Source organism: Protopterus annectens, chromosome 9.part0 (genome assembly GCF_019279795.1).
Source record: "Protopterus annectens isolate FY-2018-M chromosome 9.part0, PAN1.0, whole genome shotgun sequence".
NCBI classification, from domain to species: Eukaryota; Metazoa; Chordata; order Ceratodontiformes; family Protopteridae; genus Protopterus; species Protopterus annectens.
The window spans coordinates 1728814421-1728840294 of record NC_056743.1 but is presented as its reverse complement, the minus strand read 5'-3'; the positions used below and the strand labels follow the sequence as shown (position 1 = coordinate 1728840294).

Genomic DNA, 25874 nt, shown 5'->3' with positions numbered 1-25874 from the left:
CACAGTACTTCCATGTTGGCCTGTACCTATGATAAATATATAATGAACATGACAGCTCCCAGGGCTGTGCCTTGTGGGACACCACTTGTACCAGGTTGGAGGCTGACATGGCTCCAGCAATTCTACCATGTGTGTTCTGCCCTTGAGCCACTGTGCAATACCCATAGTGACATAGGGGTTAATATGTACACTTGTGAGCTTCCCTAGAATGCACAAGTGGGGTATTGTATCCAAGGCTTATGCAAGGTCCAGGTAGGCTGTGTAGACCTCCTTCCCCTTGACAGTGGCCTTGGTGGCTGTTTCAAAGAAATCATACAGGTTTGAGAGGCAGGATTTGCCATTGACAAAGCCAAACTGTGTATGGTGACATGTCTGTAGGTCCACAATATCTAGATATGTGATATTCATGATGATCCTTGCCATAGCTTTGCAGACAAAGCTAGTCAGACATATGGGGCGAGTAGTGTCCAGGATCCGTGAAGGCACCACCTGAATGTTGAGGGACCACTGTTGCTGTATGCCACTGTCTGGCCACATATCGTGTATTAAGGCTGGGATTGAACAGTGGTCTTATGTCTGGGTGTAGCTCTTCTTGTGGTTCATGTAGGACACAGCCTGGGACACTGTCTGGTCCCATTGATGCAGTGTTTATTGCTTTGGGAAGGGCATCTCTTACCTGAGCATCTGTGATGTCAGGGGGGGGGGCAGCACTGTGCTGCGAGACATATTTGCCCTTTTGGTGTGGTGGGGGGAGAAGGCAGCATTGAACCTGTCCACTAGGATGATGTCAATGTCTGTGTGTTTTGTATTTTGTGTGACATCTTGGATTACCTCTGAGCATATCTGGGTAGTACCACCCAGGTTACTAACATAACTACAGGCGGCCTTGTGATTATCCTCATTGGCTTGTGGATTCCTCTCTCAAAGATGGCCTTAGACAATCATATGGGTGCCTGTAGTTGTCTTCCAATACTCATCAGTGGTGCCTTCACATTTTGGGAGGTAGTTGTATCATGTAGTGGCGTCATCCTTCTATTGTACAGTGTGTTTGTGGCTGGTGTCCGGCACCCAGGACATCTGCCTTTGGAGAACTGGGTCATGATTTCATATGTGGCTTCATGATCCATGCATTCCTGAATGTGTCCATAGAATGCCTTTATACAGGTATCTGCAGTCTGGTCCATATTTTCAACAGGCCTTGGGCCTTTGAAGGTTTCCACATCATTTATGAGGGGTGTGAACTTGCTTGACATGAGCTGTTGACAGACATGCCACCCTCCAGACAGAGCAAGGTGAGGGTCACAGTTAGCTACCTGTCGGGTGATAGAATGTGCCACATAACACAGGCACACAGGTCACTCCACAGCAAGTACAACTATGAGGCAGACATTGTCCATGCTGGTGCAAACAACCTGAGACGTACCTCCCTGGACCACATGGAAAGAGACACAGAGGAGCTCTTACAGCACCCTCTCAAACTCAGGACTCCCACACAGCCTTCATGCTGACACAGGAGAGTTTAGATTACTCTGCAAACACCATCATACTGGGTGACGTCAGCTACCCAAACATAGACTGTGAACATTACTCAAGCCACAATACCCAAGCTCTAGGGTTCCCATAGATCAGACATTCTTTGGCTATGGAACAGGTAACCAACCTTCCCACAAGAGGGGCAGATATACTAGACCTGATCTTCACAAACATGAGTACAAACTGCTCACCACTGGGAGTATATCCCTCATTGTTGCAATCAAACCATATACTAATCACACTGGAGTACTGGATCCCCCACATATGCAAACCTCAAACACATCGATGTGTGTGTGGGAAATGTCCCTATTAGCAACTGCGACAGTACAGTACAGGATCCAGATCCCCCTTTTGAAACACTGATGATGTCAGGACTGTATAACTATATTACCTGTAGTAAAGTCCTCCAGTAATTCACATAGCGCGCTCTGCTAATGCGTCTTTCTCCAGTGTCAAAACGTAGTTAGGTAGGAGTTTGAATCCTGAAAAGGGAATGTATGTGTGTTAGTATGAGTGGGGTTTATGTGTGTGCACAATGCTGGGAGGCTTAACTGCCTTTTGCCAACTGGGAGAACACACTACAGGGTGCACATCCCTCCTCCTACACACAGATGATGTCAGCACCCTCTAAGTACAGCATTAGTAAGGATTTCTCCAACTACTGCAAATAGCACACTCTGCTAATGTGTCTGTTTCTACTGTCATAACACAGTTAGGTATGGGTTTGAATCTTGCAAATGGAAAGTATGTGTTTTGCTGTTGGTGGGGTTAGTGTGTGTGCACAATGATGGGGTGGGATGTGGCTTTTGCCACATGGGGCTATGCACTGCAGGGTGGTCATTACCCTTAACAGGCAGTGATGTTGATAGCACCCTATACAAACAAAACTACAAAAGAGAAGGTGGTGGTACCAATAACACATGTAAGGTAACACTTCTTCAAGTAATGTCCACACAACGGAGTAGGATAATCAAACAATTCTTTTATTCTATACAGACAACATGACAACAGACAACTGCCAGTACTCAGTATAGTGTTACATGCTACTGTAACACACACATGTACCCGAATATACCTAGATAGTGTTCTGAAGCCTGAATGTGGCAAGTGTGTGGATGTGGGATGTGTCTGTGTGTGCATTTCCATATGGGAAACATGTTTGATGTGGCAATCAGGGTACTACAGTACCTGATGCACATTACATCTTTCAACTGATGAGGTTGCCTGCACCCTGTGAGTACAGGTAGAGAAGGGGACGCCAGTAGTAAACAACATAGTGCACTTCTCAAATGTGTACCTGTCATGTATCAACAGCTACTCATGTAGGGTGATAAATAATGGGAATGGCAGGTGAGCGTGTGCATGTGTGTGGGTAGCAGGGTGTGTATAAATGCATGTGTGACAGAACAGATACATATAGCTGAATCTACATAACAGCACAAGATGTGCATTTCCATAGTCAATGTTAGCATGTAATGGTGTGCAGCTGGTACACTTTGGTAAGTAGTATGGGTGCAGATAACAATTGAGGACATTCATACAGTTACTGCAGCAGGACTGCTGGGATATACACACAATTATACTGGAACAGTGAACAGTTACCAACATGTTACTACTTATACACATCTATGTAGTCACCCTGTGCATCAGCAACGTGTTTACCTTTACCTGCACCGATGTAGTATGCAGGAGGTGGCACAGTGTCATCATATGCACAGGGTGTGGGTTAGGTATGCCCAAGCCAGCCACTGGTAACACCAATTGACATGTGTGTGTATGTGTGTTTGTGAGGGGCAGCAGTACAGGGTGGACTGGTGTTGGTGCAGTGTGTGTGTGTATGTATGTGTTTGCCCTAGGTGTTGGGTTTCTGCATGTGTGTAAGCACGCACACAGTCCCACATAATGGCTGCCATGTACAGGGTTTTGTGGACAGCCACAGACTGCACCTGTCAGGTCATCCAGATCAGTGTCTGTGGGCACGGACACGGTACCTGTGCCTGGCAGGGGTGCTACGGGCCGTATCCGGTACTAACCCAGACTGGGTACTGTCATCGGAAGCAGGGGTGTGTTGACTGGACACAGTTCCCTGTTGGGACTGTCCAGAGCCACGTGCACGTGGTCTCCTGGGGCGTCTTGATGACAGCACAGACCCAGCATTGCTGGGGCTGGTGCTGGCACTTGAGGTGCACGAGTGGGCCTGTTGTCGTCCACGGCCACTGCCAGCTGGTGCTGTTGCTGGCATACGGCCACGTCGACATCGCAAACGCACACCATCGCCCTGGCCCATGGACATCTGGTTGTGGAGCAGCTGTTCTATGCCCCCACAACATCTGTCAATGACATCTGTGAAGTTACGGATCACATTCGCAACGTCACGCATGCCGTCTGTCATGGCTGTGCGACATGCTCTCAGCTCCCTCAGACCCTGTCTGGTGTACCTTTCCATACGTGCCTGTGCCTGCATGACAGTTCGAAACATAGTGGAGGTTGACATACCTCCTTGGGCACGTCGGCCAGAGGCAGTACGGCCACAGATGCCCCCACGAGAACCCATGGGCGACTGTCTGCGTGGTACCATTGGAGGCCCCTGCTCATGGCTGCCTTGTGGGGATGCATGTACCACAGGTACCACATTACCCTGATCTATGCCCACCGCAGACTGTCCATCACCTAGGGACAATGGTGACAAAGGATGTAACGGCAGGATGACTGTGCATTGGCGGGTTGAAAGCTGTGTACTGTCAATTGGCTGACCAATGGTGGACCCAGACACACCTTCCTGCACCATTACAGACATTTCATCATCATCAGTACCTGGGGCACAAGATTCAAGTTCCCTGCTGCAGGTCACCAGAGCAGCACCAGAACCTACGGGAGGAAAACATGGAACACAGATTACAGTCTCAATACATATTTGACAGAGATGCACTTCAATACTAATGCACACATTCAGAAATGGACACATGCACTCATGGACACTAACACACATGCACACTTGGGCACAGACACACATGCACACCCCACAGTAAACACACACATCAGTACCGTGTTACACTACTCAATTTACTACAACTGTGTATTACAGGTATTGTGAACACAGTCACCAGCATGTCTACTACAGAGTTACACTACTCTTCCTAGTTTTATAAATTGTTTTACAGATAATGTTAAAAAGACTCACCAGCATGTATGGCCTGCCTCGTTGCTAGATGGGAGGGACCTGGAAGTGTGAAGAGAGTAATGTCAGTGGGCACATGTGTGCCATTTGTTTTGCACATGATACAGTACAGTAGTACACTAGTTCCCTTATACACATCAGCTGCACATAATGTCTGTATATATATCATGATGACAGATACATACCACATGCACACCTTATGCGTGCATGAAGTAACAGTGTACAGAACAGTCATATGTACATACCAGGAGTTAACTTTAATCTCACCCTTACCTCTCTTCAAACGACAACTCAAACTGTACTTCCAAAACCACTGGTTTTGTTCTTCTTGGAGTCCAGGCTAACGTCCCTCTCCCTACCCTCTCTTTACCTTTAACCCCTCATTGTGCATAGAAACTAGCTTCTACCCTGTTTCTTTCACCTTGATGTCCTTCTATGCTCTGACCTACTTCTCCCATGCCTCCCACATTCTATACAGGGAGTATTAACTTCTACTTATTACTGCTTGGTTAAAACTTGATTACAGTGTAGCTATCATTCTATGTCATTTGTACTAAGCACTTGGCCTTCAGACCAGTTGTTTTACATTAGGGAGGTGGCAAGCACTGTGGTGGCAGGACCCATATCTTTCATCCATTGAAGTTGGGAACTGCTGATTGACGGCCCAGTGTACAAGTGTATTAGTTCTGGTATGGGCAGTTGGCCTTCAGGCCAGTTATTTAACATTAACAAGTTTTGTGGTCTGCACTCGTGTGTGACAATAGGCTGTACTCTGCCATTCATAGCTGGGGACATCTGGTTTCAGGTTTATAGTGCCTGCATATCTGAGCTGTATCTTACTGACATTGCTACACCTTGTTTGCTGTAGCAACCACTACATCCAGGCCTCCTGGATCTACCTTTGTTTATATGCTTGTTATTTGTTAGCTTGTTATTTCACTGGTATGCTACTTCCACATAGTACACAGCTTCTCAACACGTCTGTGACTCACTACTAATATCTGCATTGCTTACTGTACGTATTTCCATGTTACACATGACAGCAAGTGACTGCTTCTCATTGTTGCATTTACTTAATTGTGACCCATTGCACTTAGGTTACCTGGCACTTGCTCACTGACGCTTTTATATCAGTCAGCAGTTGTAGGTAATGTCAGTACACCCTTACTCCCCACTGGACCTTGTTTTCAATCATTAATTATTACAGAATTCACAATAGTATTCTAGCATGTCCAGAAGTCAGTTGTCCGTTCCCTCCCCAGTCCAGCTGGTGAGTGTGGTACTCCAGAGACAATGTTAGAACAGATGCATGTACACAGACAACCCCCTCCTCCTAACAACAAATTCAAACTCATGTGAGTGATGCAACCATATACCAAACTGGAGGCTAGGCTCTGTCTACTCAATGCCGCCATAACCAGTCAGGTGGCAAAGGAGACCACTCACTACACTTCCAGTCTCACATAGACCTACCACAACAGCAGACCTAACACATGATCACACATGAACATACTTGTAGGCTCGGACCACAGCTCTGCCTATGCAGCAGAGACCTCCTAAGCAGACATCCAGGCAACCACTACCACGGAAACGGACATGTGCAACACATATCACACAAAGCCAATGTGCTGAACACTCACAGCCATTAACAGTAAACAACACACCTCATACACCTGTACTAGGTGCCTCTATCATCAGGCACACTAACATCACGTTCACCAGGCTTAACGAGGTGAGGGTCACGGTGTGCAGCCTGTCGGGCACTATGACCTGCCACATAACACAAACACTCAGGTAACCCCAAGGCAAGTACAGGTATGACTCAGTCAATGTCCATGCTGGTGTGAATGGCCTGACACATTCCTCCCTGGACTACATGACACGAGACAGTACAGAGCTCTCTGAGCACGTAGCCCAAGACAGTTTGACCCTGACCTTGAGTAGCATCCTACCCTCACCTAGAACCATGCCACAATATCAAGGCACGATGATCCCTTCCAACAATTGACTGACATACTGGTGTCATTCACAGGTGTGCCAATGCCTGCCATCTTGGGGTGGTATGCTTTGCTAGGGGCAGCTTGCACCTGTCACCCCTGTCCTTTTGGAATTTGGCGGAGCCTCTTGCTACACCCATAGTTCCTGTATTAGGCAAGGCTCATAAGGCAAACCCACATCCATTTGTATCACAAAGGGTGAGGAAGTAAGAGTGATGCTACTCAACACCAGAAGTCTAGACCTAAGGATGCACGCACTCAAAACCCTACTTAACATTCTGGACATCGATATCTGTGCAGTAACATGAACCTGTTTCAGGTTTCACAGGAGCACACCAGTACTACCAAGTTATAGCTGTTACCATTCTTGTCGGCCCCAACACTTGAACAAGGGAGGGGGAGTATCAGTATTCAATGCAGATTCCCACGCCTCCACATTGGTGGCACAGTACAACATAGGTGTTAGGCCATTGAGTACAGAAGGCGTGGTTGGGGACCTGGGGAAGAAACATGGTAGCGGTCTGTCATTTGTCAACCACATGGCCAACGTGGATTGAAAGACATGTTACATAGCCCAGCTAATCATGAGGGATCCACATGTATGGCAGGGGAGGTCATTGTGCCTCTTTACTCATCCATCATCAGGCCTATAATTGCTTACAATGCACCTTTTGGGATGTACCTAACCAGACACCTACAGCAACTGGTACAGGACAACAGTACCTCATCAAGGGGATGCAATGGCTCACACCGATGTCATATGCTGCCCAGGTAAAGTAGATCCAGCTGGACTCAGTGGCATACTGCCTGTTCAGAGGCAATCTGTGCGTGCCATATACAGACATGTCCTACCCAGCAGTAATGAACATGCTGCACCTCAGGCAATCAGAGTCCCATACAGCCACATGCTCAGGTGAGCTGGACCTCAGCACTGACATACATGGACATGCTGGAGGGGCATATTCCTAACCAAGAGGCTCCAACATTCTGGGTGTTCATCCCTACATACTGGATGTGTGTTGCCATCCAACCCTGTGATGTGGACACACATTACTCAGCCTGGATATACATATCCGAACAACACCATAAGCACAGTACACTACCTTGCTATGTATGCATGTAATTACACAGTTATTCACTAGTTATGACAGTGATGCTATCCATGCAGCCCATTGGGCCAGTGGAAGCCACAACACACACCGCCAGCACCTTTGCATATGCTTATCACAGACATCCCACATACTGCATGTACTGTGCACACACATATCTAACCCAGAACAACTGCACACCACTTATTAATCCTGTCCAGTGGACTACAGATACAGGCATATTGTATAACAATAGTAGGAGGCTACTGCAGCACAGGGCAGATTCACATGACGGCAAGGCATCTGTGGTCAGCAGTGTTAAGATGCTTCACATTCACCAAATGCACAGATATTGGCAACATTGTTGCAGACAGTTTAGGTGCAGGTACCCCCCCCCATTCTCCTACACATGTGGTATTAGTTATCCCAGATGACTGTCACCTCCCTATCCTCTCACATGTCCAGGTGAGAGCCACCCTCATCACTGCAGAACACATAGCATCACTGTTACGAAATGGTATCCCTGGATGTGTGCTACATTCACCCCTGGAGGACATAGCACCACATGACAGACTGATATTAATCCCTGGCCATACTACAGGATATGTACCTAAACAGTGCCATACATACACAGTGGTCCCACACCAATGAGGAGGAACCTCTACTGACCCTGGGAACTACTGCATCATATGCACAACTGGCCTTGTGTTCTAAGCTATGGAAGTGTTAAGTATGGGCAACATGTACAGCAATATTACATATGTTTATATTTCAGGACTGTGTACACACAACCTATCTCATGCACATACCTATAGATAGTGAACTGTGATACATTTGGAGGTGTCACAGTATACACATGATTAACCTGCTACTTTGCATTACCTGTGTTTGTGGCAGCTGTAGTTGTGCCAGCGGTGCTTGTTGCTGCTTGCTCCTTGCTGCTTGCTGCTGCTTTTGCTGCTGGCTGTCCTTATATTTGTTTGATTTCTCTCTCTGTCTCTCTCTGTCTTTCTCTGTAGGTTTTGTGCGATGAATGTATTGCATGAGTGTAGTGTGGGTACTCAATGCTTTTGTAGGTATCTGCATAGGTCCATGTGATGGCCTCTGCACCAATTGTAAGGCAGCATTTGCTAATTCCATGCAGCCAGGTGTGTACTGATTGCATGTCTCACTGTGATTTCAGGACACTGCTATAAAAGGGTATGTGAGATAGGCATTGCCCTTTCAGATTGCAGGGTGTAGACCATGCTGGTATGCTGTTGACAGTGTTCTGTGAGCGTGAAGGTTAGTACATCTCCCATGCTTCATGCTGTGTTGTAGATTCAGGTTGCTGCATTTCTCTTGCCTGTTCCCTGTAGTGAGTGCGTATGCATACTGACACCTACAACTATATGTCATATGTATTGCTATATAAATATATATATATCTGTGTACATATACATACTTTCATATATGTACATTAGCTGACATTATTGGGTACAAGCTAACAATTAGCAGGGCTGTTTCAGTTAACACTACAGTAGTATGGGAATCCAGTAATTGGGACTATAAAAGTCTGCCTGACATGCTTTAGTTAGTAGTCATACTATATTGCCTTTATCTTCATTCCTACTATTACATATTCCACTTATTTAGCACTATATTCCTGTATGAGAGTCATGGCTTAGTGGTAGGTCATACAGACTAGTGTTACAATGGTCTTGGGGTAGGGCCTACTAGTAGTATGCTTATATTCTGCTTTTGACTTGAGTATAGGGCCTATCAATCAAAGTGCTGGAGGCACCTTTAAGCAGTTAAAGGGGTTAGTAGGTCTCACAGGAGCCAGGCTGTGTTGCAGATTCTGGTTGCTGCATTTATCTTCACTGTTTCCTGTAGTGAGTGTGTATGGATACTGACACCTACAACTATATTTCGTATGTATTAATATATATTTATATATATGTATGTGTAGATATACATACCTTCATATATGTACATTGCCTTACTTTATTATGTACAAGCTAACAAGTAGCGGGCTGTTTCTGTTAGCACTGAACTAGTATGGGAATCCAGTGATTTGGCCATTGAAACTCTACCTGACATGCTTTGGATAGTACACCTCCTATATTGCCTTTATATTGATTCCTACTATTACATGTTATATTTATTCTAGCAGTGTGTTCTTGTAAGGTAGTCATGGCTTAGTGGTAGGTCATACAGACTAATGTTATGAAGAGACTGGCAGTGGGAATTTATTTTTCTTTGCAAACTTTCAAACTGAGTACAGGGCCTGTCAATCAAAGTGCTGAGACCACCTTTAAGCAGTTAGAAGGGTAAGTAGGTCACACAGGGGTCAGGCTGTGTTGCAGATTCAGGTTGCTGCATTTATGTTCACTGTTTCCTGTAGTGAGTGTGCATGGATACTGACACCTACAACTATATTTCACATGTATTTATATATATTTATATATATGTATGTGTAGATATACGTACCTTCATATATGTACATTACCTTACAGTATTATGTACAAGCTAACAAGCAGCAGGGCTGTATCTGTTAACACTGAATTAGTATGGGAATCCAGTAATTTGGCCATTAAAACTCTGCCTGACATGCTTCGGATAGTACATCTCCTATATTGCCTTTATACTGATTCCTACTATTACATGTTATATTTATTTTAGCACTGTGTTCTTGTAAGGCAGGCATGGCTTAGTGGTAGGTCATACAGACTAATGTTAACAAGGTCCTGGGTTCGGGACTGACAGTGGGAATTTATTTTTCTTTGCAAACTTTCAAACTGAGTACAGGACCTGTCAATCTAAGTGCCATTAAGGCACTTTTAAGCACTTAAAACCAGGTCTGCACTCGTTTGCGTGGAGCTCACGCATGCGCACTGACTGTGAGCTCCGCTAACACAAGCGCACACCCGCGCTAATTTCTTTGAAAGAAAAGAAAAAGGGGTGACAGGAAAGTGGTGAAAAAGGGGTCACAAAGAGGGTAAGACAGTAGGGAAACAAGCGTGGGATTTGCAGGAGGGATGTAGGTAAGGCCCATAGATGCCCATGTCTTTGGCAGCAACAGCTGTGCATTTCCATGTATTTTGGTGAGACATTGGAAACCTTTCACCCCTGAGAGAGGTGTCAGGACAACATTAATATTTGTTGTAGAGCCAATTGTAATTAACTGTTTCAATGTCAAGCAGACATGTGTGCGACATGGACAGCTATGTATGGGGCGTAATTTTTTTGTGGGTACAGAGTGCCCTTTTTTTTTTTCAGGTGAGAGTGGTATGTCAGGTGAAGGAAGTCAGTATAGCTGGGGAGGTAGGTTGGGTAGGTTAACAGACATGACAGACAAGAAGCATACAGGGGCGGTGTATGACACACATGGGGGGGTTACACAATTGACGGGGACGGAGGTTGGGATATCCGAGATGCATGAGCCCACAGATGGCAACAGTGGAACTGATATCCCCACCCATAGGCAGTTGCCACTGTTCCTTCACAGCCCAGGACGGGGCTGTGCTGGGGGCTGTGTAGGCGGGGCAACGGCCGGGGCCGTTAGCTGTGCCACACGAGCCTCGAGCTGGCGTAGGGGCCCAAGAACAGAGTCTTGGATCTCCCTTCGCACCACAGACCGGACACCTTGGAGGGTGAGTGGACGATCCCCTCCGGCCACACGTGCAGAGGGGGAATGGGCCCCATCCCCTGCAGTGATTCCACCCGAAGGTGGCACAGGGCCACCGGAGGGGGGTCCGGCCTGGGCACTAGTGCCAGGTGCAGTCGCCAGCTGAGGTGGGAGAGGTGGGTCCGCTGGGACCTGCCTTCCCAAGCGTTCTAGGTTTGTGAGTAGTTATGTTAGTTTGGGTTAGTGGCATTTTATTCCATTCAGATTAGTTGTAACAGCATGCATTGGTATTCCCATCAACCAAACACCCAGATATTAACAGCATTGAACAAGGGGCATATCAATATCACATGCATTATTTGAACAGAAATACACAGTCAAACAACATGCAGGGTTGATTAATGGCAACAGGCCATCAAATTTGCAGGTATGAACAGGGCACATGCATAAACAGACATGCATATAGTTTTGAAACGGACAAATGTCCATGATTAATGAAATGTTCACATACCATTATTTAGTGGGTGTTGTTATATGGAATTATAGGGTTGGGTGGAGATAGAAAGTGATGACACATTCATATGTTACACATTGATTTACATTTGTAATAGGTACACGATTAAGTTGAGGCTGATGTTTCAAAATAATTTTTATTTGACTGTCCTGCTACACCTGTTACAAATACATCACTATCCTACTTATTTTGAATCTGATCAGATACATCATCCTGCTACACTTTGATGACAGGACAGGGGACAACTATGGCTGTTTAGTCTGTCAGATAATCATTCATTCTATCTGCAAATTGTTTACTGTGATCACCATATACAGAATTTGGCCTAGACATTCCAGATTCTGACACACTGAAATCAGTTTGGGATATTAAGATGCACTTCCCACATGCATTTAGTTCTGTAGAAACACACTGGGGCTACTATATTCAGGGGTTATTACTACTTTATTTATTCATACATGACCCTTTCTGTCACTCTCACACATCCTGCAACTTCACAGTTCAGGTTGGTACTTCTAGGCTTTGTTCACATGTTAGACTGGTGGTGATTCAAACACTTTCCAACAGCCTCACTTCTGTCATGATTCAGTATTTCAACAGGGGATATATCTCACATATGACTACCTCAGATTCTGAAGCTGTACTCTTGAGACTACTGCAGGTTACACTATATTTAATTAATGGTGGGACATCTGTATTACAGCACTGTTTAATTCTATCAATTATATTTCCAGTTACACTTGCATACTGATGAACTTGTTGCAGCCATACCTGCAGACTTTCAATTCTTGCTTGCACATTATATTACTTTTAATCAATATACTGCAGTGTTCTGATACATGCTACAGTATAATATTTATTTACAAGTAATGGGTGGGGTTACTAACCTGCATGGTGGCGCCGCACCAGCCACGGGCATACATCTCGGTTCAGAGCGGACACCTGCAGCTGTAATACGAAAGAAGTAATATTGGACTACACATCTCCATGGTATCAGCCAATTGAAATCCTTACATACATAAGCAAAATGTAACTTACTCAGTAGTGGGGCGTTGGGCATATCCCAGGCCTCCTGGATCCATTCGGTCAACTGGTCTTGCTTGCGTCGCTTCAGGTCCGCATGGTGGTGACGGACCTGCTCACCAGTGCATGGAATGCCAGTAGCACTGGTCAGATCACGAGCCAACTGGTCCCATGCCCCTGCCCTATACGCTCCCCATGAGACCTGGCCCTGCATGAATTGGGCCTCATGATGATGGACAAGGAGCCAGACCATGTATCTGGACTCCTCAACGCCCCAACGCTGTGCTCGAAAGCAACGTCCCTCACCTACTCCACTCATTCTGACTGCAGGTCTGTTCTACAATCGTTTCTGCTGTGTATTCCCGCCTATGGGGCTTATATATGCCGCTTTTCCTGCACATTTCTCTGATTGGCCATTTTGGAATTGTATCTACTTCACTGAAAATGCTTTATCATGCTCCATTCTGGATTTTATCCCATATATATGCTATTTCTGCATTTCTAGGTATTGCTGTCATGGCTTAGTGGTTTAGTACCTTGACTCTAGTGCATGGTATCCTGGGTTCGAATCTGGCAACTGATTTTTGATTTTTCTGATAGAAATGAGTTGAGACATGTCAATCAAACATGCCAAAAGCACTTTTAAGCACTTAAAAGCAGGTCTGCGCTCGTTTGCACGGAGCTAACGCATGCGCACTGACAGTCAGCTTGTGGGAGCGGCGCGCAAACGGTGTGCGCTGGGATAAACCTTAATTGGCTAGTGACACACATGTTCAGCTCAGCACAGCTAGTTGCAAACAGTTTTAGCCTGTTAAACCGGTGCTTAGCAACGGGCACGCAGTTTGCAGCTTTTTAAACACTACTCAGCTACGGGCAGTCTGTCTCACAGCAGCTTAGCTATCAGTACATTTCTGACTATTTTTATTATTGTGTTACTTCAAAATTTATGCTCCATTTCATTCCATTTTACAAAAAGGAATACTTTTACATTTGTACAATACTGTCAGGGGGCTTTTTAGTGCTTATTTGCAAAAAAAAAAAAAAAAGGTTGTTGTTGGGGCTCGAACCCTGCCTGCCTACTCTTATGCCAGCAACTCTACCGCTAAGCTATTACTGCTTGGCTTACTTTGCATATTTAGTTTTTATATCCTTTTCCTTTTCCACTGACTGCTAACTGCAATTGCGCTAGTAGCACACCCGCGCACACGAGCGCACACAGTAGCAAACATTTACGGGGTTTAAAAAAAATAAAACAGGTTTCAATTTAATTTTATAACATCTCTTCACTTTATACACTGATGGTCTGTCGGAGCATGTGTTGTGTAGTGTGTTTATTCACATTTCCATGGCCTCTCTCGTGGCTGTTTACTTTCAGCCATTCTAGTCTTCTGGGGGCGTGTCCGCTTGCAGGGCTTAGCCTACAGACACGCCCCCTACTCTCTTACACGGACCGTGTAAGAGTTACTAGTGTGATTCAGCATGCCTCATGCACCTCATGCATATGCATGACATGCTGACATCACACCGTTTAACTGCAGCCTCCGTGTAAGAGTTATAACTCTTACACGGAGGCTTCGTGAATCTGGCCCATTGTTTTTAAACAAAGTTATATATATTTACATTTTCATTATGTCATGCAGAAATGACTTTGTGTGTTTAAATGCTCAATTGTTATTGATTACTGTTGATTGGATGAAGTTGCACATTATGAGAATAAAACAAATGATGAATGTTAGATAGTATGGTCTGATGACATGATGGGATACATCCACAAAAGCGCTAACCCTTTTGGAATAAACATAGTCTTTTACTGCTTTTTATTTTAACCTTTGGTCTCCTCAGTCTTTTCTTGGTTCATTGATGTCATTGTGGTTTGGATTTAATTAACATTGTTGTGAAGTTTGTGAACCCTGAATATGGGATTTATCTCCCAGAGCTAAAGACTGGAACTCAAGGGAACTAAAGATAAGAATGCTAGCAATTAGATATAAAACGCTAATAGCTAAAACCTGGAAAAGTTCCCTGGTAATTGATACTGCTAAGTTCCTTGGCTTTTGATATACATAAGTTCATTTGTTATTAATATGAATATGCATATTATAATCAAATATTTTAATGTTTGTTAAGTTGGTGATATGTCCCAACAAATAATGATCACTATCTAGCTGGAAAGATACTGGAGTAAAGTTCAAGTTCATGCTTTCTGTATGTGTGGAATAGGATAAGCTTTCAAAAATGAAGAACGCCCAGTTTCATAAGTAGTTACTATTCATGCAATCCAAGAGAACATTAAGGAGCCCAGCCTAAATTACCAATTGCCCTAAAGTACTGTATGGTTAAATGACTTGCACAAGGTCACACAGTAGTCAAATGAAAGCTGAGGGAATAAAACCCTGCTCCACAGTAAGTAGCCTGGCAAATGTTCATAGCATTAACCATTTGTACTAGCTATCAGATGCATTTCTATTTATTACTGTTTTACTGTACTTTAGATTAGGGTTTAGTCAGTGTCTGTGTTGATGTAGAGGTATACCTTCAGTTAACAAATATGAAATTATGTTTACACATTGGTAATAAATGTTGGCTGTGAGTCAGAAAACTTTCCCGGTTAATATGCATGTTTATGAATTGTCTAATTGCTGTTCATGCTTTATAGCACTTTTGGGACGCAATTACAACTGGCAGCCCATTCATAGATTTAGCACAGGTACCCCCTTCATTCACTCTCCCACACACATACAGATATTCACACACACATACAGTCACATCCCCATTCAAACACACACTCACACATATATATATACACACACACACACAGACGCACAGACACACACACACACACACACAGCCAAAACCACTCATATCTACGGATATTCACACACACAGTCATATCCCCATTCAAACACACACACACACACACACAGCCAAAACCACTCATATCTTTGCTAACATGCACACACACTAAGAACCCCATCACCACCACTAAGTATCTGTTAAACTTCCTAGTAATTAGCTGTCTCATGGACTCTCCCATTTGAATTAATGGGGATACGTGGCATATGGAAATCACATGGATAGCATAAGTTACTTCAAAAAATTGCCTCATTAGCATTTATCGCAGCTGGGAGTGCTGCACACCCCCTAACCTAATGTCTTCTCTGGTAAGGTCAGACCACAAAATGGTCTCCTTTGAAGTAAAAATAAAACCCGGAACACCAGCTAATCCTGAAATATTAAGGAACTACTCTAAGGCTAACTTCCTACCATTAAGTGATAGCTTGGCAAAGTTTCAAGCCCACATAAAGCCTGTGCCTATGAGGAACTTTTCACAGAAACCCTATACAAGCATGTTAATCACTACATAGATGCAGCTACTCCCACTAGGAAGAAGTACAGAACTAACTCAAAAAACAAGCTATCCTGATGGAATCACAACATCAGTAGGCTATATAACAGAAGGAAGAAAATTGTGGCAAAATTTCGGAGGTACAGCACCCAGCAGGATAAAAGCACTCTCATCAAACTGAACAAAAATAAACTCCGAGAACAAATAGTCTAGCAAAGCCAAATTTGAGGTAAAATTGGCCCCCTGGGCCAAGGATAACCACAAGACATTCTTTAGCTATGTCTGCAACTTCAAAGGGAATACACCATTGTCTGCAAAGCTCATTGTAAATGGAGCCACCTATATTGAGCCAGAAGATATAGCAAACCTACTAGCTGACAAATTCAGCTCCATCTTTACCTCTCAACCTTCCCTAAGGAAATAACATCAAATATAACTACCCCTGCTATCACGAGGGAACAGATCCTTAACGCTCACTCTAAGGCCAAGAACACTGTATCAATGGGCCCAGACAGTATCCCAGGATGCCTTCTAAATAGCATGAAACATGACCTACCTGGCCTTCTGGAATTGCTTTTTAACTATAGCTTCCAAACAGGCTTCATGCCTCATGAATGGAGAACAGCAACAGTCATCCCTCTGCAGAAAGGTGGGCCATCTAGAGACCCTGGAAACTACAGACCCATAAGTCTCACTAGTCTCATATGTAAAGACATGGAAAGAATTATCATGGAAATGATCAATAATGATATAGGAAACCTCCAGACACTGGACCCAACCCAAAGGGGTTTCATCAAGGACAGGTCATGCTTACCCAACTTGGTGGAGTTCTTTGAGAGAGTCAGCAAATCAATGGATGAGGGCAAAATGGTTCACACTGCCTACCTTGACCTGGCCACGGCATTTGACAAAATTCCCCACTCGGACATTGTTGATGAACTTAAGAGGTTAGGTTCAAATGCTTATGTCACCTGGTGGATAGCCAGCTGTCTCATAGACAGGACAAAGGAAGTTAGAATTGAAGAATCCAGTTCTACAAAGAGGCCAGTCACAAGTGGAGTCCCTCAGGGAGCGGGCCTGGGACTGCTTCTTTTTAGCATTTACTTCTCTGAAGTCAAGGCCAATGTCAATGGCCTCTGTCTGACTAAATTTGCTGATGACTGTTAATTAGGAGATATCACTGAATCACCCACCAACACAAATGATCTCCAGGAATGGTTGACACAGACAAACAACTGATGTCAGAGCCATGGACTAAAACTTAATGCCAAGAAATGCATAATAGTGTCCTTTGAGAAGTCATCCAACCCTGGTAACTACCATATTGACAACATACCACTAAGAGTTTACCCAGTAGTCAGGGACCTGGGAAAACACATGAACACTAATCAAACCTTTAACCATCACATGTGTATGGTAGTGAGGAAATCATTCTATATTGTGCAGCTTAAAAACAAAGGTATGGCATCTAGGTCCACGGAAGTCATTCATCAGACCTATCATTGAGTATAGAGCTACTTTTGGTATGTACCTAATGAGGCATATCCAGCAATTAGAATGTTACCAGAGATTCCTCACTAAATGAATGCAGGGAATAAGTAACATGTCCTATGCAGACCGCCTCAAGCATATCCCTGTATTCTGTGTCCTACAGGCTTTTGAGGGGAGATGTATGCCTGGCATACAAGGAATTGTCAGACTTCATTCTGATGGACCTCCTGCATAGCCACAAAACAAACAGCACCAGTATTACCCATTCTAAAGACTTAAACCTTACCTGTGATATAAATAGGACATGCTGGAAAGACTGGTATTTATCCCAGAGACTACCACTTCTCTGGAACAGGCCCCCTATCCATATGAAGCAGTATCCCTTCTTAACCCAATTCAAATGTAACTTGGATGGTTGGATGGGGAACAGGAAATCCGTCCCTGGTTTGGGACCTGTGCCTGTAATGGACACTGGCAGCCTGTAAATGGTTCATCTTCCAAAACCCTTCTTGTAAATGTTTCACCTTCCAAGCCCCTGATTACAATTATAAAGGTGCCAGAACTTGTCAGAGATTTGGGATGCATGGCTAGGTTTAAAAAGGCCCTTGTGGTCAATAACCTAGTAAACATCTATGAACCTATGGAGACAGGCGATTCTCTAACCATGTAGAATCACTCTGGTGGGCTTGTCTATGAATCGGAAAGGACATCTGGCAGTGGTTTTCTGTGTGTGTCAGGGCTTACTTCTGGCAGTAGTCCTTTCTCAGTCACAGCCTTTATCTTTTTCTCCTTCATTCTGAGTGTACTAAACTTCAGCTACGGCTTACTTCTAGCAGTAGTCCTTTCTGAGTCACAGCCTTTATTTCTCCTTCAGTCTGAGTGCACTAAGCTTCAGCTACGGCGTACTTCTAGCAGTAGTCCTTTCTCAGTCACAGCCTTTATTTCTCCTTCATTCTGAGTGTACTAAGCTTCAGCTATGGCTTACTTCTAGCAGTAGTCCTTTCTCAGTCACAGCCTTTATTCCTCCCTCATTATGAGTGTACTAAGCTTCAGCTACGGCTTACTTCTAGCAGTAGTCCTTTCTCAGTCACAGCCTTTATTTCTCCTTCATCCTGAGTGTACTAAGCTTCAGCTATGGCTTACTTCTAGCAGTAGTCCTTTCTCAGTCACAGCCTTTATTTATCCTTCATTCCGAGTGTACTAAGCTTCAGCTACGGCTTACTTCTAGCAGTAGTCCTTTCTCAGTCACAGCCTTTATCTTTTTCTCCTTCATTCTGAGTGTACTAAGCTTCAGCTACGGCTTACTTCTAGCAGTAGTCCTTTCTCAGTCACAGCCTTTATTTATCCTTCATTCCGAGTGTACTAAGCTTCAGCTACGGCTTACTTCTAGCAGTAGTCCTTTCTCAGTCATAGCCTTTATCTTTTTCTCCTTCATTATGAGTGTACTAAGCTTCAGCTACGGCTTACTTCTAGCAGTAGTCCTTTCTCAGTCACAGCCTTTATTTCTCCTTCATCCTGAGTGTACTAAGCTTCAGCTATGGCTTACTTCTAGCAGTAGTCCTTTCTCAGTCACAGCCTTTATTTCTCCTTCATCCTGAGTGTACTAAGCTTCAGCTATGGCTTACTTCTAGCAGTAGTCCTTTCTCAGTCACAGCCTTTATTTATCCTTCATTCCGAGTGTACTAAGCTTCAGCTACGGCTTATTTCTAGCAGTAGTCCTTTCTCAGTCACAGCCTTTATTTATCCTTCATTCCGAGTGTACTAAGCTTCAGCTACGGCTTACTTATGGCAGTAGTCCTTTCTCAGTCACAGCCTTTATCTTTTTCTCCTTCATTCTGAGTGTACTAAGCTTCAGCTACGGATTACTTCTAGCAGTAGTCCTTTCTCAGTCACAGCCTTTATTTCTCCTTCATTCTGAGTGCACTAAGCTTCAGCTATGGCTTACTTCTAGCAGCAGTCCTTTCTCAGTCACAGCCTTTATTTCTCCTTCATTCTGAGTGTACTAACCTTCAGCTACGGCTTACTTCTAGCAGTAGTCCTTTCTCAGTCACAGCCTTTATTTATCCTTCATTCCGAGTGTACTAAGCTTCAGCTACGGCTTACTTCTAGCAGTAGTCCTTTCTCAGTCACAGCCTTTATCTTTTTCTCCTTCATTCTGAGTGTACTAAGCTTCAGCTATGGCTTACTTCTAGCAGTAGTCCTTTCTCAGTCACAGCCTTTATTCCTCCCTCATTATGAGTGTACTAAGCTTCAGCTACGGCTTACTTCTAGCAGTAGTCCTTTCTCAGTCACAGCCTTTATTTCTCCTTCATCCTGAGTGTACTAAGCTTCAGCTATGGCTTACTTCTAGCAGTAGTCCTTTCTCAGTCACAGCCTTTATTTCTCCTTCATCCTGAGTGTACTAAGCTTCAGCTATGGCTTACTTCTAGCAGTAGTCCTTTCTCAGTCACAGCCTTTATTTATCCTTCATTCCGAGTGTACTAAGCTTCAGCTACGGCTTACTTCTAGCAGTAGTCCTTTCTCAGTCACAGCCTTTATCTTTTTCTCCTTCATTCTGAGTGTACTAAGCTTCAGCTACGGCTTACTTCTAGCAGTAGTCCTTTCTCAGTCACAGCCTTTATTTCTCCTTCATTCTGAGTGCACTAAGCTTCAGCTACGGCTTACTTCTAGCAGTAGTCCTTTCTCAGTCACAGCCTTTATTTCTCCTTCATTCTGAGTGTACTAAGCTTCAGCTGCTTGTTCCTAACAGTTACTAGTGAACCTTTTGGCCTGAGTGTTTAATTTGATTTAACTAAAGAAACTGTAACTTGCGCATGGTATTCATTTAGTTTACTATTATTGTGTTTCATAACAGTAAAGGATGGCACATTAGTGATAATCATTTTGCTGGCAGTACACTTCATAGTATGGTATTGTCAGTCTGTGCACTTCATAGTGTAGTATTGTCAGTTTCATTGTATATTAGAATAAAAGTTAATAAAAGAAGGTAATGGAGGTGTGGGCAAACCCCCAGAGTACACTTCATTTTTTGCTCTGTTGTACTATGATTTAGCATGCCATTCTTATATAAACAGAGAAATCTGATTCGTGTCATCTTTTTCCCTTTTTCTTTATTATCAGGCAACCTTTCTTTACAAGTTCGACTTGTGAATGGATACTCCAACTGTTCTGGGCACGTTGAGATTTGCAACAGCTCACAGTGGTATGCTGTGTGTGACGACTCCTGGGATATAAATGATGCTGAAGTTGTTTGCAAGCAACTTGGCTGTGGTAGAGCAAAGGAAGCCACAGTTAGTGCATATTTTGGCAGAGTCGCAGGTCCTTTTACTCTGAAAGAATTTCACTGTTCCGGAACTGAATTGTTTCTTTCCAGCTGTTCAGTCACGCCTCTGTCACAATCCACATGTGATACCTCTGAGAAGGCCGGCGTCATTTGTGAAGGTATGATTTCACAAGCTATGTTGATAATCAATAAATGATAAATTATAATCAAATTGTTATTAGAGCTAAATGCATAGCTAAGGGGGAGTAATGACTAGAAATCTTCATTTAACATGTTTCAAGAAATGGTTCAACAAATGTTGTGAAGTACCAAGTGACCAGCCTAGATGCTTCAGCAACATAACTAGGGCAGCAAGAGTGGAGAAAGGAAAATAGTAAAATATTTGTATGCTTCGGTCAATTTCACTTGACCGACTCTCATTTCACCGACTTTTAAGATATACCTCGGGATTCATGAAGCTCTGTGCAAGGACGGCATTAGCCTTGTGCTGACCATGCGGCGTAGAGATGGTGCAGCAGCACCATATGCATATTAATGAAGGCGCGCTGCCACAACATCCACGTGCATAGGAAACATGCGCGAGTGCAGGGGGCATGTCTAAGCGGTGCACGGAGGTGTGAACATGTCGGCTGCAGACACGCAACCTAATATGCTGACTAGTACAGTCTGCCTCTAATAGTAATCACTCTTGTCAGTGTCCATGGATACTGAAATGTATGCAAAGCATACAAGACAGTTTCACGAACATCAAAATAAAAAGTAAACACAAAGGAACGTAGCTGAATATTGAGCCCCCGTCCCTCGAACAAATGACATTTAAAACCCTGTGCCCATATTCCATTGTAGTGTTGATTGTTATACCAAGTAGAAGCAAATGCAGCATGTTTGCACACCACTGCCCTTTGCTAAGCCTAGTCCAATGGTTAGGGTTACCACCTGTCCCACTCTGTGAGAGACAGTCCCTCAATGCGCAGTTGTGTCCTTACTAAAAATATTAAAAATGGCAAATGTCCTGCGATTGTAGGGCATATCCCATATTTTATGTAATAGTTCCATAAAATAGTGATTTCTGTATCTAAAATACCTAAATGTTACAAGAAACAGAATAAGCAACTAAACTGCTACAAGAATAAGCTTCCATTTACTGACTGTGGGTATGTGTCAGCCTGTAAAATCTGATGTGTGTCCTGAAAATGTTCCACATTTGCCAATTGAAAAGGTGGCAACCCTACCAATGGTCAGAGCATTCGCTCAATATCTGCCCATTCGCGGTCCAAGTCGTCCTTGTCTGGATGGCCCAAAGATGAGAATGGGTATTACCCAGGTCTACCTACCATGTCATGAAAGATGAGTATTTGCGTGTACCTTTGTGCGTGAAGTACAGCATGTGGAAGACCAAATATGCTAGGGTTGTCCTCACAACCATATTGGTACCAGAGATATGTAGAGTATGCAATGTGTTCTGTTGTCTGTGCCATGGGCCATCAACCAGCGAAGGGATGGATGGTGTGTGTGGAATATGGGGGGGCGTGATGGGTAATGTAGTAATTCGCCAAGGGGAGACCGGGTCAGATGTATAATAGGTGAACTGGAGGTGTACGAGAGAGCAGTGGGTGAATCAGAAAGGAAATCAAAGAACATACATTCACATCTGCAATACACCCTGACAGGCCATACTGCATAACACAATCCCACAAACATATGAACATTAAAATGTGCGATACACATGTACAGAAATGTTACTGGCTCACACCCACATAATGGTCTGGCCTGAACTGAGCCATCCAACCCCAATACACCTGGATACATAATTGAATACCCCCCCCCCTTGCTGAACGTCCACTAAAACCACCCATACTCGGGCTGCTAGCTTGGTGCAGCCATATCTGCACATAGTGCCCCCTATCCATATCTAGTAGGCAGTCTCACCCTAGGCAGTCTTAGGCTTACAAGCTAGGTATCCCTTGCATGTATAACCCTCCCTCAATTTCGTAAAGCCAAAAGAATTGGAGTCATTGGTGTCCACAATTTTTGGCCATCCCTCATGGGATAAGCGTCTGTTTAAAGATTAGACTTGGTGGCACGACACGAGGTCCAGCACCGTAGACAACCGAACACAAGTTGCATTACCAGTAGTTGTCCACAACCCTGCTCAGCCTTCAGCCAGTCCTGCACAACCTACAACCCAGGATTAAACACCTGACCATGATGCACGTCTCCCCATGTGCATTATTGGGAATATATACCATTCGCATGTTCCCATGAAGCTTCCCCATAGCCATCTTCCAAATAGTACATGTCCACAAATTGTATACCCCGTCCAGGTTCCTCGTCGTAATGATGTACACAACCCCTGTATATAAACGGTACAGATACCTCCCGTATGTAGTTGTTCATACACATGGCCATATATAACTCCAGATATGTAGTCATATATCTATAAAAGTACATACTTATATTTGCAAAGCTACACATCACACATACATGCATATAAGTAGTTGTCAAGTATGTGTCCTTTTCATAAATATGTATACTTGCAAATGTATACATATGCCTCTCAGAAACATATGAATAGTAACATGTACTATACATATGTACACCACCCGACTGTCACATTTGTTTCCAGTACTGTGGAATGGCTGTAGTAAAGTCATATATCCTAATTACCATCCATACAGAATGTATCACGGATGGTTTAGTGGTAAAACCAGTGACTATGGTGTTCCTGTTCCCGGGTCCAAGCCATGCAAGGGCTAATTTTATAGGATGCCCACAATAATGGCAGTCGGATATAGGATGATTAAGGTGCTTTAAAGCAGACGTAAGTGGGTATGAGCGATGGTAAGTGGCAGTCATTTAACAGTATGGAAAATGTAAATAAGCATGTAGGTGTATATGCATGTGTATGTACAGACAGATATATATATCCATGAAGAATGAACATGGTCACAATAAAGCAGTCATAATGAATATGAAGGGAAACAGCATCGGAACTCCCCATAGTATTTAGTGCTGTCATAGCAAGCTGCCCAGAGGTGAGTAAACCTCCTGCATCTCCAAACACAGGTAGGATGCTAACAGTGGAACTAACTATGTCCACATGCTGTCAGACTTTCAAACAGGTACAGAGCAGTCCCAATCACCATTCAGATGAGCTGATAACCGGAAGACTAATTGAACACCCTGACCATATTATAAATGTATGTCCCAGGACTATAAGCTTGGGACGTCTGAATATACTTGGAGTGAGCCAACATATGGGACATGTCTAGAGCAGTAGAGAGTGGTGCATGTGTAGTAGTGTGGTTTATTTCCGACCAGAGAATGGATGACTTCTGTGTTAGTGATATTGAGTTGTGTTTGTTCTGGTAACTATGAACCATGGGTATACATGCAAATGAAGCAGCACAGCAATAGTGTAGTGGTTAGAGCATCCACCTATCGAGCAGACGTTGCAGGTTCGACTGCAGCACACACCATTTATGACGCGTAAACCATATACGAACATATCGTGCTAATTTTATGCTATATAACAATATAATACCATTGAAATGTGAACTGGGGTGACGTATCACTGTAAGAATGCAGAAGGTGTTTGCATGGCATGAAATGGCGGTTAAACGGAAAACCGCTGCTGAAAAGTGTTGTACTCACCCTTTGTCCCAACTGCCCTTGTTCTGCCCAGCTACACAATAAACCGCCTCAGCCAGGCCAGACGCCAGGACCTACACATCACAATCAATGTGATTTACCACTAAGCCACGGCAGTTATACCTACTCTGATGTTATCACAAACATAGCAGACAGCACAGTCATTCAACAGTATGATCAAAGTAATTAATCATACAGATGTATATGCATGCATGCGTACACACACACACACACACACACACACACACACACACACAAACACACACACAATATATATATATATCTCAACAGAATGAACATGGGCACAAGAAAGCATTCATAACAAATGCGAAGGAAAACAGCAGCAGAACACCCATATTATCTAGTGCTGACATATCAAGCTGGCCAGAGGTGGGCAAAATCCCTGCATCTCTAACCACAGTTAGGATGCAACAGTGAGAGTAACCTTGTCCACGTGCTAAATCTGACTTTCAAATGGGTACAGGGCAGTCCCGGTCCCCATTTGGAAAAGACTAAACCCAGATGACCATATGAACACCCTGACAATCATACAAACGTATGTACCAGGACTATAGGCTTGGGAGGTCTGAATATACTTGGAGTGAGTCAACATGCGGCACGGGTCCAGAGCAGTAGGGAATGGCGCATGTATAGTAGTGCAGTTTTCCCAACAGGAGAATGGATGCCTGCTGTGTTAGTGAAGTGTTGAGCCGTGTCCTGGTAACTATGAACCACGGGTATACACATAAATGAAGCAGAACACCAATAGTGTAGTGGTTAGAGCATCCGTCTAATGAACAGGCATTCACAGTTCAAGTTCGACTACAGCACATATCATTTTCCTTGTGGAATGAATGTTGTTTTGCTGTAAAACCAACATAACATGTAAAAGTAAATGTGAGTATCGCATGGGACTATTAACCAGATCCCTTCAATCAAAGTGGTACTGTCATAACGAATAAGGCACAAGTCAGCACAAATAAGTGGCAGTAAACATATGTAACACACAGTAAGCATATGCGAGTGCGCTTGCGTGGGTGTAAGCAGTGCCCAGCATAGGAAATGTATATACGTATGTACAGATGTAATATATATATATATATATATATATATATATATATATATATATATATATATATATATATATATATATATATATA

At 43.7% G+C, this 25874-nt stretch overlaps 1 protein-coding gene across 3 annotated transcripts in view; it reads left to right on the top strand.

The window, feature by feature from the left end:
- The window catches only part of LOC122812232 (adhesion G protein-coupled receptor E2-like), a 1489088-nt gene that overhangs the window by 244120 nt on the left and 1219094 nt on the right, over nt 1–25874 (top strand). For all 3 annotated transcript variants that reach the window (XM_044084588.1, XM_044084589.1, XM_044084587.1), the window contains exon 3: nt 20901–21221. In XM_044084588.1, coding sequence (XP_043940523.1) covers nt 20901–21221 — 321 coding nt within the window. The remainder of the gene's footprint in view (nt 1–20900; nt 21222–25874) is intronic.